The 17,258-nt window shown below is 36.1% G+C and overlaps 1 protein-coding gene across 1 annotated transcript; it reads right to left on the bottom strand.

Annotated features, from left to right (window-relative positions):
* Positions 1-321: 321 nt before the first annotated feature.
* On the bottom strand, positions 322-16,554 carry LOC138851697 (platelet-derived growth factor receptor alpha-like; the record flags this gene model as incomplete). Its single annotated transcript, XM_070081096.1, has 6 exons — positions 16,431-16,554; positions 15,674-15,796; positions 14,228-14,439; positions 7,677-7,782; positions 5,350-5,499; positions 322-518 (listed from the first exon to the last, which is right to left on the bottom strand). Coding segments are annotated over exons 1-6 (812 nt in total), but the record flags the coding sequence as incomplete, so codon positions are not given.
* Between the last annotated feature and the right edge of the window lie 704 nt (positions 16,555-17,258).

Below are 17,258 nucleotides of genomic sequence, written 5' to 3'. Positions count from 1 at the left end.
TATCTTCTGTTTCGAAAATGAAACTTCTGAGAATCTCAGCGAAATGCTGTAAGGTGATCAGGAAAGAGTGTTTTTTTAGTAATGGAATAACATGAATATGAGGGAGGCATTACCCTGAAGGATCCAAAGACACTTGGCTGGTCACTGGCTAAGAATTTGTCTGCCGACAACTTTACAAGTGGCATTAAAGACGAGCGCTCACAGACATTTTATTACTTGAACTTTCAACCCTTTCTCACTGAACACAATCAGTAGACATTTACAAATTTGCTGTACTTTCTGTGACTATGAATAATACTTCAATAACAAAATGCTACAAACCTGGGGATTTCATTAAGTTGAGAACTAAACTCATCAGCCATTGGACCTGAAGTTCCACAGGAGAATTTCTTTGTCATGTAATGAGGATTGGACACTCCAGTCATAGTAAGTTGATCACTACCTTCACCTGAGTATCTTACCATTTCTGGTGATTTCATTTTCAGGTAGCTGTTCTCAGTGTTCCTATCATCAGCTTTCTGTTGATTAAAAAATTAGAAGCAGATTTTTTACTATAAAGACCGACTCGTTTAATAATTCAAAATTAGTCAATAAAAATTTACATGCATAATTTACTAAGAAAAATATGTAAATCAATTACTGTAGATAGTGTCTAGAAACATAATCTATGGATGCAGCACAGCTCTTGCGTTAATAGCTAGTTGCAGCAATTATACATGATTCAATATTTCCTTCTTTCACAAAATCAGTATCATTTTCATTCACATCATCTAAATTTGCAGGAATTAAGATGACTATTTAAGAAAGTTTAACATAAGAACATAAGAAGAACATAAGAAAGAAGGAACACTGCGGCAGGCCTACTAGCCTATACGAGGCAGGTCTAATTCTCCCACCGGCTTAAGCCAATGCCTTGACCTAGTGAAGTCAGACACGTCACATAAGGCCTCCGACTTAGAAGCACAAGCTATTCAAGTCCAACTCACACCCACCGACACCCACTCATATACGCTGAGGCCAATGGTCACCTGCGGTCATACCTGTCCTAAGCTCTGGGAGTTAGTGTGGGGTGTTACTAAGCACCATGGCTTGTTGTAGTGTTTTAGGTTAAAGTGTTGAAGAAGGACGTTCTACTTCTTCAGGAAGAAAATAGGAGACTGAAGCTTCACCTATATGAGTTTGGCAGCGAGTATGAGAAGGGTTTAGCTGGTAAGGAGGAAATGGTAACTAGCAATGATAGTGGCAGCCGCTTTAATTAAGTGGCACGTGGTTCACAGTTCAGGAAGAATGAAGATAAGGAGGGTTAACAGAGACGTGAAGGTAGAAAATCGATTCTCTGTTCTCCAGGAAGAGTGCGCTTTAATGGTTAGTGAGGTTGGAGGTACCAATGATTCCCCTGCTAATCAAGGTAAGAGTATCTTAATAGTAGATGATTCTCATGTAAGATATTTGGACCGTGCTTTTTGTAACAGAGACAGAAAGGTCAGACAGAAAGTGTGCCTTCCAGGAGCTGGTGTTGGTGACATAGTCAGCAGGTTGGATAATATTATGTCAGGTAATGGGAACAAGCCCATTATCTGTCTTAGTGCTGGGGGTAATGACACTGGGAAGGGCAGGAGAGAGGAGCTGCTAGATAAGTACAGGTCAGCCATAGAAGCAGTTAGGTCTAACGGAGGGATCCCAGTCATGTGTAGCATCTTGACTAGAAAGGGAGTGGGCAATGAATGGATGTCTAGGGCAATTGGTATAAATTGCTGGCTAGATAGGTACTGCAAGGAACTTGCAATACCATTCATTGCTAACTGGGACCTATTCTTTGGCAAACGTGATATGTATGCAAGGGATGGAGAAGGAGTCGTTGCATTAGCCAATTCGATTGCGAGGGAAATTGATGACTTGTCTAGTAATTTAAACTGATAGATTATAGAGGTATGGGTGTTTGTGGGAAACAATCAGGCTGCAGCATTAGGGTTAAAAACAGTAGTTATTACTTGGATACCTCAGGGAAATGTTTAAAAGAAAATATTCAAAATAAAGTTGCTAAGAATGGCAAATCAATTGATCAATAAAAAAAGAGAGATAGCAGAGGGCAACAAGGGACTAGCTCCCTTAAGGTTTATTATACAAATAGTAGGAATTTAAGAAATAAGATAGATGAGCTAAGATTACTTGCAAGTGTAGGTAATATAGATATTATTGGTATAACAGAGACCTGGTTCAACCTGAAAGATAGAGAAATGCTTTCTGAATGCAACATACAGGGTTACAAATTATTCCACACTGATAGGGTCAACAGGAAGGGTGGTGGAGTGGCGATGTATGTCAGAGAAAATTTAAATTGTTGTCTTAGATGTGATATAAGATTAGAAACATCGAACACAGAATCTCTCTGGCTACAGTTTCTCGAGGGTAGTGACAAATTAATTTTGGGTGTGATTTATAGGCCCCCAAACCTTGATAAGGAGTGCAGTAAGCGGTTATGGGACGAAATTCATAAGGCATCTAGATATGAAAATGTTGTGATAATGGGAGATTTTAACTTTAGACAAATTGATTGGAACAATATGACAGGAAATCTTGAGTTTAGTGACTTTCTTGATGCAGTTCATGATTGTTTTTTAGAGCAGGTTGTGACAGAACCAACTAGAGGAAAATCTGCTTGACTTGGTTCTTGCCAACAAAGATTCACTAATTAATATTCTTGAGGTTAATGATGAGCTTGGGGAAAGTGATCACAAATCACTTAGTTTCAATATATCTTGGAATTACCCAGATAACTGCAATCAAATCTCTGTCCCAGATTTTCGCTTGACCGACTTCATGGGATTGAAAAATTACCTGGGTGGGCTAAATTGGGATGTCCTGACTATGGGTCAGGTAGGTGATCTTGGTTGCCAATGTGACGCTTTTCAGAGCATAGTTCTAGCTGCCCAAACAACTTTTGTTCCTAGTAGGGAAATTAGTTCTAACAAAAATTATCCCAAATGGATGAACAATAGATTAAAGCATCTCATTGGTCAATAGAGAGGCATATATAAGCGTATCAAAAGAGGGGATGGGCAGTTAAGAAATCAATATATTCAATTAAAGAGAGAAATAAAGAAAGGAATAAGAAAAGTGAAAAGGGATTATGAGGCTAAGGTTGCAAGTGATTCAAAGACTAACCCAAAAGGGTTCTTTCAGGTATACAGAAGTAAGATTAGGGACAAGATACGCCCACTTAAGAGTAACTCTGGTCAGATCACTGACAGAGATAAGGATATGTGTGAAATTTTCAGTACTTACTTCCTCTCAGTTTTTACCCAGGAAAATGCTAGCAAAATTCCAGAAATAATAGATTATGTAGAACAGGACGATAATAAACTATGCACGATTGCGGTAACTAGTGACATGGTCCTCAGACAAATAGAGAAATTAAAACCTAACAAATCCCCAGGCCTTGATGGACTGTTTGCAATGGTGTTAAAGGAATGTAAAGAAGAACAGCACGACACGGCACCAGATCCAGCAGCACAAGCTAGTCAGGTCCAACTCACACCCACCCACACCCACTCATGTATTTATCTAACCTATTTTTAAAACTACACAACGTTTTATCCTCAATAACTGTACTCGGGAGTTTGTTCCACTCATCCACAACTCTATTACCAAACCAGTGCTTTCCTATATCCTTCCTGAATCTGAATTTTTCCAATTTGAAACCATTGCTGCGAGTCCTGTCTTGGCTGGAAATTTTAAGCGCACTATTTACATCTCGTTTATTTATTCCTGTTTTCCATTTATACACCTCGATCATATCATCCCTAATTCTACGCCTTTCGAGAGAGTGCAGATTCAGGGCCCTCAGTCTATCCTCATTCGGAAGATTTCTGATACACTGGATGATCTTTGTCATTCTCCTCTGTACGTTTTCCAGAGCTTTTATATCCATTCTGTAATACGGTGACCAGAACTGAGCAGCATAGTCTAAATGAGGCCTAACCAAGGATATACAGAGTTGAAGAACAACCTGAGGACTTCTATTATTTATACTTCTAGATATGAAGCCAAGAATTCTCTTAGCTTTATTGCAAACACTAATGCACTGTTGTCTTGGTTTTAGATTGCTGCTAATCAGAACTCCTAAATCCTTTTTGCAATCAGTAGTATTAAGGTCTACATTATTTAGTTTATATGTGGTATGGTTATTTTCCTGTCCATCATTTAGAAATTTGCGTTTGTCTGTATTAAACTGCATCTGCCACTTCTCCGACCATTGCATCAGTCAATTCAAATCATCCTGGAGTGCTTTAGTATCCTCAACAGAATGAATTAGACGGCCTATTTTGGTGTCATCAGGAAATTTGCTTATGTCGCTATTTATTCCCTCATCTATGTCGTTTATATAAATTGTGAACAACAACGGGCCCAACACTGACCCCTGTGGAACACCGCTTGTGACGTTCCCCGATTCTGTTTTCTCCCCATTTATGCAACTCTCTACTGTCTATTTGTCAGCCATGCCTCTACCCAGAAAAAAAATTCTCCTTCTCTTCCGTGTGCCTTAAGTTTCCTCAGTAGCCTCTGATGTGGAACTCTATCGAAAGCTTTACTGAACTCCATATACACAATATCATACTCATTACCATGATCTACCTCCTCAAACACTTTAGTGAAAAAAGTTAGTAAATTCGTAAGACAGGAACGTTCCTTTGTAAAACCGTGTTGAGATTCATAAATCAATCTGTGCCTATCAAGATGGCAACGAATTGCTTCGGCAATTATTGATTCCATAAATTTTTTCCCTATGGGGGTAAGGCTTATTTGGCTATAGTTCGAAGTCAAAGACCTGTCACCTGCCTAATAAATAGGTATTACTTATGCCATTTTCCACTTATCAGGCACTATGTCAGTATGTAGTGATATGTTGAAAAGATTAGCGAAAGGAATGCTAAGTTCCTCTTTACATTCCTTTAACACCCTTGCAAACAGTTCATCAGGGCCTGGGAATTTATTAGGTTTTAATTTCTCTATTTTTCTGAGGACCGTGTCACTAGTTACCGCAATTTTGCATAGTTTATTATCGTTCTGTTCTACATAATCTATTGTTTATTGAAATTTGCTAGTATTTTCCTGGGTAAAACCTGAGAATAAGTAAGTATTGAAAATTTCACACATATTCTTATCACTGTCAGCGAACTGACCTGAGTTACTCTTAAGTGAGTGTATATTGTCCCTTATCTTACATTCCTTTCTGTAACTTAAATTCATAATGTAACTAATATAATACAAAAATTGTGAAATAATATAAGTATGCATGATACAAAAAATATTCAAGAGAAGTTTAACGAGTTTTGATATATGATTCACCTCTACGTTGATGTACACAGTCCTGGCATCATCATCTTGCCGGTGGAGGTTGTCATAATCAGGACTTGACATCATGTTCAGATAATCAGTTTCTGTGTTGAACCGCTGCTCATTCATCCTCAGATACGGATTATTCATTTCCAAATAATGCTGAAAATCAGACAATTAATTATATGAGCATTTACTCAACTGTCTTCTTCAACCTTTAGAAGAAATCATGTTTGATAGAAAATGAGGGCAACAGTATTTCCATGGATGAAGATCTTTTCAACAGAATCAAGAGACTACATAATAGGGTTTATCCTTATACAAAGAGGTGAATGCCTTTCACATATAACATTGAAGGCTACAGTTTTGACTTTTGCCCGTCAACTGGTTTCCTAAAAATGTTCTTAATCTTGATGTTGTTGTTGTTGAGGTTCGCTGGTACTACCGGTGAGGGTTTTCTCCAGATGACGACCCGGTCTTGGCTCCCAGCATTACCAAGTAAAATTCCAATTAATATAATTCCTTTATGAAAAATGAAAATGCTGCTATCTGAATTTACATTATGTTACTTGTAGATTAAGAAGAGACTGAATTTACATTATGTTTACTTTAAATTCATTAGAGCTAAACAGATTATAGACATATTTTTTAGAAACCCACTATTTGACATATGAACATATTTTGACCAATGTAAGTTAATTTTATTACTGAATTTCTGGAACTGTTTAGCTCTAATGATTTAAGATTGATGCAATCTTAAATTCATTAGAGCTAAACAGTGGAAGATAAAAATATATGAACATATTTTGACCAATGTAAGTTAATTTTATTGTAACACAATTAAAATATATCATAGTCCGCTATTTTATGTTTGAAGGAAACACAAGAAGTTTGGCAGCGATGAATGTCAGAGGTTATCCCAGTGTAAAATATCGTGGAAGACTAATATAAGGAGAAGCTTATGAAACTGATCTATGAATATAAAACTGATGGAACCATTACTGTAGAGGGAAATGTTGGGAGAAAACTTGAGTGGAGAATTGTAGACGATTTATTGTTCACTACAAGAATTATGTACATGTTCCCCAGAATAAGGGAAGCGTATGGACAGTTTAACTTATCATCACTGATCGCATCTTTCTGAGGATCGTATAACACCCAATTAAGCAGTGTGAGTACAACTTGGTGAGTGCAAGTCAGTCAGTACAACTCGGCGAGTACAATTGTTGAATATAATTTGGTTAATATGCAAAAAGACTGTTAGCTAACAAGTCACAGGTGGAAAGAGGTGCAGGCAAACACGTATTTCCACAGTTGGATATTCTTAAAATTGTTTTCAATTTTGCTGTTGCTGTTATTGTTATATTTATTACTTTTAATGTTGGTTTAACTGCTGTTTTATTGTTGTTATTCTTGTACCTTTTTCTTCTTTTTCAATTTTAGTAAAATCTTATTTTCCGAAGATGGAATTTAAGTACCGTATTAAAGAGGAACATTTAAGTGTTGAGTTTCATCTAATCATTAGAATAAAATCAATCATTTGTGAATGACTTAAATACTGGTCAGTCTTACTACAGAACAGTTTGTATTGATTTTGACTTGTGTAAGTCCCAAGTCGCTTCCTCCGGTTTGTTTCAACACTTCAACGATGATAAGTTGATTATGTAACTTCTGAGCATCTCGGTTATTGGATTCTCTAAGAGTATGTCTCTTCGGTTTGTCGTGATAAAGAGTTTCTTATTGACTTTAACTAAGAATTATGTTTGTCTTAACTTACCGTTGACATTGAAAGAATTGAGATCACTATCAGTGTGATAACTTGTGAATACCTCTTTTTATTTGCTTTATGTCATTAATGCTAATAAATAACCGCAACTTATGCAGCACTATCTGTATCGTTGCTACAGTGTGTTATGAGGTACACTGGGCTGGGGTTATACTGTTCGGATGACATCTTTCTCGAATCCGAATCGCACAGTGACAGAAACACATCTAGTTATTTTTGTGGTTGTGTTAAACATAATGTTCTCAGTTTGTTTTTCCTGCACCTGTGAAGCTCGAGACAAACATTTTATTTTCACAATCAGGTTTCATCTCTATTAGATCAACAGTTCACAGAAGGACCCTGTAAATGTTGTTACATCCTTATTGTTAGTGTTATTATAAATTAACTCCTATGTACTAGTACGTAATTATAGAACAAGAGGAACATAAACCTATATAACACTGAGTATCACATAAAAAGGATGTCCCAACACAGATTTTTAAAATACTTAAAAGTATTCAAACAATTTCCAATTCACATAATGTGGGGCAAACTATTTAAGTTTACAACTTACTCCTGTTAGATCTGGCAACATAAGAGCAGCAAGATGTTCAGCAGCTTGAGCGAAGCTTGGTCGGTTTATGGGTTCCTTTTCCCAACACTGGATTAGCACATCATATCTGGAAATGGAGAATAAAGAGTACTGTGTCTTGAGCACTTCACAACTAAACCACTAATTGGATAGGACATTTTAGGTTAAATTTCAGTCTAAACACGTATTAATAATAGTCTAGAACAAACAAAATAGCTGTCTAAAGTTTCCTCTTCATATTCTGGGATATTTTTTTTTTAATAATTGAGTGTGTAATAGCTGTTATTACTGCTAGACATTAAGCAATAAAATTTCATAAATCAAGAGAATGAACAGCACAGTTTGGTTGAAGACTTTTGTTTAAGAGAGAAACTCACAAATGACTGAGTTATCACATATAATGAAACGAGTAGGATACTGATACATATGAAATCTAAATTTTGAAACGACTCATGGATAGTGATTCAACAAAATGGAACTACAAATGTGGCATCACATTGTGCCACATTCCCAGTGGTAATGTTGTTACCATGTACGCCTGGCAGAGCTGTATACGCCTGGCATTGCTGCCCACCGAAGCCTTTCTGACCCGACATATACCACACACCACAATAATCTTATTGTATAAATGTTGGTAGAATTACCGACAATATGTAAAGTAAAAGGACACGGCTTGACGAAGCTCCTGGAGAGCGAAACGTTGCCACAATAAAATGTCATATTAGTTGCACTTGTGTCCTTTTACCTTACACAATAATCTTAGCAAGAATTCATGCACTTGTGTATGTGCAGAGATCAGGAAATGTACCCTAACTGGAAAAGTCTGTGATGTTATACATAGAAATGTTTCTGATGGGTAACAAGTCTCGGTTTTTAAATTCATCTCATATACCCTATTACTGTCACCCTTAAACAACCAGTGCAGAGCAGAAAGATAAGGTGGAAATCAGATTTTTAGAAACATGCAGACTGAAGTAGGATACAGGCAAGATGTGAGTACAGTATACCTGTGGGACATGGGATAAGTTCCTTGGATGGAAGTCCAGGATCATATGCAACCTGTTTTTTTTCTAAACATCATATTTCTTGTGCAAGAATGAACACTGCTTCTAAAAATGACATTCAACTAGCAAGGTGCTTCTGAATTTGCAAAAAAGATATAAAACTTTGGACAGGTATCAGAAAAGTACTCAGGAGGGTGTTAAATGATAAGCAAGAAAACAAAGAGGAACTCTTGGACAGTCTACCCAAGATATATAGAACATGGGAGGAAGGGAGAGGAGTAAAACTTTAAATACAGAATATTAACACATACTACAACAGATGACTCGGAAATAGTCACCCACTGTAAAAATACAGGAAACAGAAAACATCTGCTCTCCTTACCCCTACTCATAGTGATAACCCAGACTCAGTCCCCAGCCCTAGTACTGATTCAGATTCAGCCCCCAGCCCTAATAGTGATTCAGACTCAGCCAACAGCCTTAATACTAATCCATACTCTGGTAAAGACTACCACAGCCACAACTAAACCTTAAAGTTTAAACCACCATTACACAAAAAAACAATCCACAATACAGATGTAGTAGAGGTCTTCTACCAGGGAAAATGTTGGCCTGGAAATAGATAGTGGTGACTCTGGCTTGACTACTGACGATTGTAGTGCAGTCCTACAAACCGCACAAAATGAGAACACATCTATCACAAATTCTATCCAACCAAAAGAAAAATGGTGCAGATTGTTTGCATGTGGCATCTGTAAGCATGGAATATCAGGAATAACAAATGGGACATGCAACTTTGAGCTTCCCACAAAATATCACGACCTCCTGTCTAATGAAGTGTGTCTTTCTACCTCCTGCAAATTCTTTCACCCGAAAATTGCCACTCCTCTGTCCTCCAAAAACAATGCTTCAACGTCAACTGCCCTGTATACCATCTAAAAGGAACCCCATAAAACAAACCATAGTAGTTACGACAACCCCACTGCAAGTGATTTTTTAGTGGCAGCAAACGAAGCAAGAAAATGGAAGGAAATAACCAAAATAGTAGACCACCTTGAACTTTGTTGGACTGGAGCCACAACCAGTGGCCCACCAGGTCCTCCAGAACCTCAGCTGCTGATGCCAACAACAAAATCTCCCAACAAACACACAATATGACTTCATTTATATTTGCTAATATACAGGGCCTTAAGCCATCCACTACCAACAAAATATCTTTCATCAGTGGACTAAAAGAGGAATCATATTCGATGTTTGTAGCCTTCACAGAGACCCACACAAAGAAATATGGATAAATGGGTAAAACATTTTTAGATGCGACAGAAAGAACAGGTAACAAGGGGAGGTTGACCTTTATGTCAAAGAGTCGCTTATTTGCACAGAGATGCTGAACACCACAAATGATGTAGTTGAAGTTCGAGAACCAGAACCTAGTCATTGTGGTTGTATATAAGCCACCAGATGCAACTTCCCAACAGTTCAAGGAACAGCTACTGAAAATCGATTACTGTCTGGAAAGCTTTGCGGTCCCATCCCCGAACATCGTGCTGCTTGGTAATTTCAGTCTAAGGGATACAAAAGCGAAGAATGATGTTATAGTAAATGAAAATCACAGTGCAGATGAAAATCACACACACATTAGCTGCTAAATCTCTGCAATAAACACTCTAAGTCAGCAGATAGTGGAGCCAACATGACTGGAAAATACATTTGACATCATTTTGGCAATTAATGAGAACCTGTTAAGAAATATAACAATAAAAAAAGTCTAATTCCGATCACAATCTAATCGAAGTTCAGACTTACATGCACAAGGGCCAAGACCAGCAAAATGCACGCAGCCATGAAGATGTCTTTACCACATTCATATTCAATAACATGAACATCAGCTGGGATCAGGTGAACCTTTACTTAAATGAAATATGTTAAGAAGATATCTTAAATAACATTGATCCAAACCAGTGCCTTGAAAGGATCAGCTTTCTGGTAGCTGAAGGAATATTCCTCTAAGAAAAAGAAGAGAAGTAAACTGGACACAGAAAGATGTTCCCTCTACAGAAGACGACATCGAATCACCGAGCTTGTCATAAACGTTACATTATCTGGTATAGGGAAAAAAGCGCTGACAAATAAAGTGAAAAGTATTGAGCTTAAGTTCAAGGATTCATTTCAGGATCCAGGAGAGACAGAAGGAGCTAGAAGAGATTAGTAAAACTGAAAGAAATTAAAAATATTTCTTTTCATATATAAAAAGAAGGGCAAAAATCACATCTTATATTGGGTTCTTGCTCAGACAAAATGGGGCTTACACAGATGACAGCAAAGAAATGAGTGATACACTGAAATCTCAATACCACTCTGTGTTCAGAGAGCCACTAAACAGCCTGAAGAACGACAGTCCAAATGATATTTTCATGAATGAGCCTCGAAACTCCGTCAATGCACGCCAAATACCGGACTTTACAATAACTACATTGGACTTTGAGAAAGCCATTCACAACATGCCCATGCACTCAGACCCAGTCCCAGAATCGTGGAATTCTGTGTTTATTAAGAACTACAAGAAACCCTTTTCGTGTGCTATGGTGAAGGAGCATAGACATGGGTGAAATTCCAGTCACTAAAAACAGCAGATATATACAGACTAAGTAAAGCTAGCAGCAAAGCAATAGCTAAGAACTATAGACCGCTTTAACGTCCAACATCATAAAAATCTTTGAAAGAGTACTAAGAAACATGATTGCAAACCACTTGGATTCCCAAAAACTGCACAATCCAGGGCACCATGGGTTCCAAGCTGGTGGCTCGTGCCTCTCACAACTACTGGACCACTTTGATATGGTCTTCGATGCACTGGAAGACAAACGGAGTACAAATGTAATGTACACATATTTTGCAAAAGCCTTTAAAAAGTGTGATAATGGTGTAATAGCACACAAAATGCGTGCTAAAGTTAAAACTGGCAAAATGGGCAGATGGACCTTCAACAAAGAGAAGTAGTAGAAAGAGTTAAATCGGAAGCTGCCATAGGAAAAGCTCTGTTCCACAAGGCACAGTACTCGTTCCTATCTTGTTCCTCACCCTCATATCAGACAGAGATGTCATCCATTGCAGACGATATTAGGATCTACATGACACTGTCATTCACTGAGAACAGAGTAAACCTCCAAGAGCAGAAAAGTAATGTGAAGGACCTGGTAGGCATAATGTCTGAGGATCTCACCTTGAAAGATAATAACAGTGCCACTATCACATCTGCGAAGAAAATGATTGGATGGATAATGAGAACGTTCTAAACAAGAGATGCCAAGCAAATGATGATCTTTTTAAATCACTTGTTCTGTCTTGCCTGGAATACTGCTGTACATTAACTTCCCCATTTAAAGCATATGAAATTGCAGATCTCAATAATGTACAGAGAACCTTTACTACACATATTAGTTCCATCAAACACCTTAATTACTGGGAATGCTTAGAAGCACTTGACTTGTACTCAGTCAAGTGCGAGAGAGAGGTACATCAAAATCTATACTTGGAAATTACTCCCTACGAAAGCAAAAAAAAAAAAAAAAACTGGGCAGGCGGTGCAAAATACCCCCAATGAAAAGTAGGGGTACCATTGATACACTAAGAGAAAACACAATAAGTGTCCAGGGCTCAAGATTGTTCAACATCCTCCCACCAGGCATAAGGGGAATTACCAATGGACCTCTGGCTGCCTTCAAGAGGGAGCTTAACAGATACTTTAAGTTGATGCCGGATTTATCGGGCTGTGGTTCGTATGTGGAACTACGTGCGGCCAGCAGTAACAGTCTGGTTGATCAGGTCCTGTCCACCTGGATGCCTGGTCGTGGACCGAGCCGTGGGGGCATTGAACCACGGAGTACCCTCCAGGTAGACCCTCCAGGTAGGTATTTCATTGTCCAAGGATTCATAGTATTTCAACGTTTTTATTTATAGTTGTTCCTATTATTATTAGAGTAAATAGGCTATTACAAAATTAGAGATATTATCAGATTTGGGATGAATTACTACCGGTTAATTTTCTGATCAATCAACTGGTCCCAACTGATCTGGAATGTTCATGAACTCATTAATTCAAATATTTGGAGCAATCCAATAGTCGAGGTTCAGCGGAAATACAACAATAATAGAAAATGGTGATGAAATAATCAAAGCAAATCAAATAATAATCAAAATTATCTATATAAACTGAAAAGATCAACAACGCAGAAGTTATAAGGTACTAAAACTGTGGTCCAAAAATATGACATAATAAGGTGCTATTGGTTCCTTTAATAAATACTTGTATAATAGTACTAACACTTGTATAATACTTGTATAATAGTACTAACACTTGTATAATACTTGTATAATAGTACTAACACTTGTATAATACTTGTATAATAGTACTAACACTTGTATAATACTTGTATAATAGTACTAACACTTGTATAATACTTGTATAATAGTACTAACACTTGTATAATACTTGTATAATAGTACTAACACTTGTATAATACTTGTATAATAGTACTAACACTTGTATAATACTTGTATAATAGTACTAACACTTGTATAATACTTGTATAACAGTGCTAACACCGAGCGACACAACATAATAACCTGTGTATACTAACATAGTATTGTGATAAATAGTGTAATGCATAGAACTTAAGTAATGTGTGAAGGAAACAGGAAAAGTTACTACAGTAAATTTGTGCCATTTATTGTTTATAATTTTCAGACAATGATGTACATGTGGCAAAAATACTTCAAAAGTAATAGTTTCTTATGAGGACGAAAGATTTGAGACAAACCAGTAATAGCCACAGGTACATGTGGCAAAAATACTTCAAAAGTAATAGTTTCTTATGAGAACGAAAGATTTGATAACCAGTGTAGCCACAGGTGTCATATAATAATAATAATAATAATAATAATAATAATAATAATAATAATAATAATAATAATAATAATAATAATAATAATAATAATAATAATAATAATAATAATAATAATAATAATAATAATAATAATAAGAAGAAGAAGAAGAAGAAGAAGAAGAAGGAGAAGAAGAAGTAGACGAAGAAGAAGTAAGGATATTTACTCCTCCCTCCTACCTAGGACATGCCTCTACCAAGTATTCTTGTTTTCTCTTCTTTTTCTCATTTGTCCACATACAACATACATCTGGTAGTCTTTACAGTGTCTTTTTTAGAAACTTCTCATTATTATTATTATTATTATTATTATTATTATTATTATTATTATTATTATTAATAATAAGAGTAGTAATAGTAGTTGTAGTAGTAGTAGTAGTAGTAGTAGTAGTAGTAGTAGTAGTAGTAGTAGTAGTAGTAGTAGTAGTAGTAGTAGTAGTAGATTATTTCTGAGGTAAAGTGCTACGTCTGTTTTGGTTCTACAACGTCAGTGAACTGAGAAAAGTTGGTTGTAATCTGTATAAGACTGTACATCATGTCCACACATTATTCATGCTGTCAAACACATCATCAACTGAATACAAACATTTGTTGGTTGGCATATTTTGGTTTTTCCATGCGGTAGCCGTTTTCCAGCAAGTTAAAGAAGTCCTTGTTGACCTCTATACCAGGGTAAGGTGTTGACCCTAAAGAGAATATTTCCCACAAGGTGACGCCAAAGGCCCACACATCACTCTGGACGCTGAATATAAGATCACGGATAGCTTCCACTGACAGCCATTTAATTGGCATTAAATCCTGAAACAAAATGAATTGTGTTTTAGCTAATACAACTTGAAAGGAAGATAAGGAATTTATTAGGCTAAGTAAGATTCGTAGGAAGCATGACAAGTATTTTCTGAGGCGTGTCTTAGTCATATGAAGTTCCATCCCTGGAGCTTTTGGACAACTGGCCAAGGCCTTCAGCTGGCATACAAGTATGCTCCTTAAATATGGTGCATATAATATATATTGTAATGTACAACTCTGATCTCAAAGCATTTGTAAATCATTTTATTCAAAGAGTCAGAAATTGCAAAAAATTCTATTTTTAAATTCTCTGTTGCAGATTGGGTAGTTTACTGCAATATTATTCAAGTCCCTTAGATCCACATTGGACAAAACGTAAGTATAAAATTAATTTAAATGATAGATTCACAGTATGCTGGTTGTATAAAGTATTAACTGTAGCTGTGTACTACCTACTGTAAGTGACAATGGAGAATAAAATACATTTTTTTTAGAGCTAAATCATTGATAGAATTTTATTTGGGTTATTGTCATATACTTGAAAGTGAGAAGATCACTCAAGGAATATAAAGTGTCTAATAAAATATTAAGAACGGTAAACAAAGTGAGGAACCTTGACGTAAACTATTGATAAAATAATACCGAAATTTGGGAAAAAAATATTGTACACAAATGCCAACAGATAAAACAGCGTTTAAATATATTAATTAAGACATTCTAAAAATGCTATTGACAAAATATATTAAACCGAATTTCCAAAAAGCAGAAGTGATAAATCTTGTGTACGTAAAAAAAAAATACATGTACATGCCCATAACTTTGGTATATTTAAACAGCAAAAACATTAAAAAGAATGTAAATGCTTTCTGAAAAAAAAATATTCAAGTTAATTAATCCAAAATTTTTTAAGACTTACGAGCAAATTGGTTAATTAATATTCCTAGAAAATATTAGCCATTATTTGTAAATAAGTGCAGGAAGAATACTAGAAAGTCATTACTGCATTTTCTAAATGTTTAACTATTTAGTAAGTTAGTATAGATTTGTAGTTTAACTGAAATTTGCGTTCTAACTTTGGTTTGTAGTCCTCAGTAATAAAACCAACCAATGAAAGTGTCTCTGAAGAAAATTAAGTTTCTTGTAATAAAAAATTAAGAAGCTTAGAAATTTAAAAAGTATTATGAATCAAAATTCTCTCCTGGCCACAGAGAAATATCAAAACATAAGAAGATTCTATATATACATCTCCTTTCTTCATATAGGCATCTTTCTTGTACATTTTTCTTGACAGACCAAAGTCGCTAATTTTTACAACATTGTCATTTGATAGGAGAAGATTTCGTGCAGCCAAATCTCCATGAAGGACCTGAAAGATTAAATTACAAGTATTAGATGTTTCTCTAGGAAACCAGTTTGGTCTTATAAAATATAAGGTTTTAATACCACAGTGAGGAAGGTTTGTTCTTGTGAAGTTCAGATAAATCACATTTTGGTTTTATGAACTCTGGGAATAATATCGCTAATGAGCCACAAATACTTAAAAATTGCATAACGAAGAACTCGGATGAAACATCAATCCACATTTAAAATTCACCTGCTTTATCTCATAACTTTTAATCCATTTCATTTATTATATCTTCTTAACTGAACCTACCTAGTTCTGGGAGGAAAAGTATTGTATTATGGTAGAATTGCTGACAATATGTTAGGTAAAAGGACACAAGTGCAACTAACATGACGTTTTATTGAGGCAATGTTTCGTTCTCTAGGAGCTTTATCAAGCCATTACGATGGTAACCGTTTGATAACGGCTCCTGGAGAGCGAAACGTTGCCACAGTAAAACGTCACATTAGTTGTACATATGTCCTTTTACCAGGAAAAATATTGTTAACGGAAACAAATAATGTTTTCGAACTATATTACATTCACTGGTAATATCTTCATAAAATATATGGTTAATCAGGGACATGCATCAACAGTAAAAGCAAAAGCACAATACCTTTCTGCTGGTGAGATAGTTCATTCCTTGTGTGATCTGCCAAGCCCAGCATACAAGAGTACTTGTGGTGAAGGCTGCGTTAATACCTGGTATATTACCATTGTCATGTGAGATATCGTTTCCTTGAAATTCCAAACCTTTCTGCGAATATTCTGGTAGAGAAATAAAGAGAACTTACACTTGATATGAGACGTATGATAAAATGTGGAATAAATTATTTTTAACAAGTCATCTATTTCTCATATTAATAGGTCGGGTGATAAAAAGGACAACATATTCTCTTACTCTTTCATTAGCTGTCATCCGCTTGCTGTCTTTCAAGAAATGCAGGAAAACTGCCACAAAATAGCAGAGTGTGAAAGAACGATTACTTTTCGTGAAATCATTTTCATTTGAGAAAATATTTTATTTGGGATATGTATCTGTCAAATGTGAACATCACCTTGACCATTGCACATTACTTCATGCCAGAATATTTTAGTTTAGTTAATTTTTACCTTCAATTCTAACCCCAACAGAAAATGGATTTTAAGTGTTACCTAATGTTCGAACATTAGAAAGAAAAGTTTTGCTATTGTGATAAGCAAAAGAAAAACAACCTAAAAGCTTAAACTAACCTGTAGGACCGTCACTCATAGAGCATTTTAAGCCAGCACTAACCACTGGGTTATCTTCAGCCTGACTTGGAGTATCGAGTCCTCTCATGGATGTCGGATTTTGTGGTAACTGAGGTGTTACCACATTAATCCCAGTAGCACTTGGAACTTGACATCCATCTTTGTCTGTTACTGCTTCAGCTTGATATTCTTCTCTGAAGAGAAAAAGTGA

This window comes from Cherax quadricarinatus, unplaced genomic scaffold, assembly GCF_038502225.1.
Source record: "Cherax quadricarinatus isolate ZL_2023a unplaced genomic scaffold, ASM3850222v1 Contig1660, whole genome shotgun sequence".
Lineage (NCBI taxonomy): Eukaryota > Metazoa > Arthropoda > Malacostraca > Decapoda > Parastacidae > Cherax > Cherax quadricarinatus.
The sequence above is the reverse complement of the archived record's forward strand: the minus strand, read 5'-3'. Positions and strand labels throughout refer to the sequence as shown.